Raw genomic sequence first — 1923 nt, 5'->3', positions numbered from 1 at the left:
AAATGATATTACAAATACTTAAATATAAGCCCACTGCTCAAGTATCAGGCTTAATTCAGAAAATTACCAAAATTTACCCAAGGTAAGGCTTGAACTTGGGGCCTCACACACACACCTAGAACACTGAACCACTGAACCAGATATAGATTCGTGTGTAACAATTTAACAGAATCAGAACATGAAATTTGGGGTGTTACAAATCTACCCCCTAAAAGAAAATTTCGGCCTTGAAATTTTACTTGATCAGAAAAGGTGAGGGTACTGCTGATGCACCAACTCCTCCGGCTCCCAAGTGGCCTCCTCAGTGCTATGATTCTGCCACATCACCTTCACTATGGGAATAGATTTTCTTCGTAGAACCTTAATGTCACGATCTAAAATCTGAATCGGCTCCTCCTCAAATGTTAGATTTGGCTTAACCTCAATCTCTTCCACATGAACAATGTGTGTGGGATCAGAACGGTAGTGTCTCAATATCGAGATGTGAAAAACATCATGAACGCAATTTAGCTCTGGAGGTAACTCCAACTGATAAGCGACCAGACCCACTCGCCTCAGAATACAATACAACCCAATAAAACTAGGACTTAGCTTACCCTTGCGACCGAACCTCAGAATCTTCTTCCATGGCGAGACCTTGGGAAACATGAAATCCCCCACCGAAAACTCAATCTCGCATCTCTTCAGATCCACATAAGACTTCTACTTGTCAGAAGCTACTTTCAGATGATCCCTGATCAATATAACCTTATCCTTTGTCTCGGAGACTAATTCAGGACCCAGAACACGTCGCTCGCCCAACTCAGTCCAACATAAGGGAGTACACCATATAGTGCCTCGTAAGATGCCATCTGGATGCTAGACTGGAAGCTGTTATTATAGGCAAACTCTGCTAATGGCAAGTACTCCTCCCAACTGCCTCGAAAATCAATAACACAGCTTCTCAACATATCCTTCAGTATTTGAATCACCCTCTCTGACTGACCATCTGTCTGAAGATGGAAAGCAGTATTGAAGTCTAACCTCTAACTCAAAGCCTCATGCAGCTTCTTTCAAAACCGAGACGTGAATTGAGGATCCTTATCGGAGATGATCGAGATAGGTACCCCATGAAGTATCACTATTTCAGAAATGTAGAGTTTAGCCAACTTTTGTAGAGAAAAGTCTGTCCTAACCAGAATGAAGTGAGCAGATTTGGTCAATTAATCCATGATGACCCAGACAAAATCCTTCTTAGTGGGTGTTAGAGGCAACCCACTAACGAATTCTATCGTTACTTGCTCTCATTTCTATAACGGTATCTTTACCGGCTACAGTAAACCCAAAGGTAACTGATACTCAGCCTTAACCTACTGACAAGTCAAATAGTAAGCAACAAAGTCAGTAACTTCACACTTCTGCCCTGGCCACCAGTATAACTCTCGGAGATCTCGGTACATCTTATTCTCGTTGGGGTGCATAGCATAGGGACTACTATGCGCTTTCCTTAGAATCGACTGTCTTAAATCCTCATCATTTGGTACACAAGTCTGACCACGGAAACAAAGTACCCTATCACTGTTAATCCTAAAGTCAGTAGTGCCACCATTCTCAACCTGACGAAACCGCAACTTAAGAGACTTATCCCTCGACTGTTTACCTTGAATCTGTTCAATCCATGTCGGCTTAACCTAAAGCTCTGCCAACAAACCACCATCATCAAATAAACTGAGGTAAGCAAACATCACCCTCAGATCAGTTATAGCCTTACGGCTCAGTGCATCGGCCACCATATTGGCCTTGCCGGGATGGTGCTCAATGGTGCAGTCATAATCCTTAAGCAATTGAACCCATATACGCTTCCTAAGGTTTAACTCTTTCTGAGTGAGGAGATACTTGAGGCTTTTATGATCTGTGTAGATAATACACTTTTCACCATACAAG

At 42.5% G+C, this 1923-nt stretch overlaps 1 protein-coding gene across 1 annotated transcript; it reads right to left on the bottom strand.

Moving 5' to 3' along the window:
• Positions 1 to 243: 243 nt before the first annotated feature.
• Positions 244 to 851, bottom strand: LOC108466164 (uncharacterized). The gene is made up of 2 exons (XM_017766521.1): positions 780 to 851; positions 244 to 681 (listed from the first exon to the last, which is right to left on the bottom strand). The coding sequence occupies exons 1-2, from the start codon at positions 849 to 851 to the stop codon at positions 244 to 246; spliced, it is 510 nt and encodes a 169-aa protein (XP_017622010.1).
• Positions 852 to 1923: the final 1072 nt, after the last annotated feature.

The sequence above is a fragment of the Gossypium arboreum genome, chromosome 2 (genome assembly GCF_025698485.1).
Source record: "Gossypium arboreum isolate Shixiya-1 chromosome 2, ASM2569848v2, whole genome shotgun sequence".
Lineage (NCBI taxonomy): Eukaryota > Viridiplantae > Streptophyta > Magnoliopsida > Malvales > Malvaceae > Gossypium > Gossypium arboreum.
Note: the sequence above shows the minus strand (reverse complement) of the source record. Positions and strands in the feature narration are given on the sequence as shown.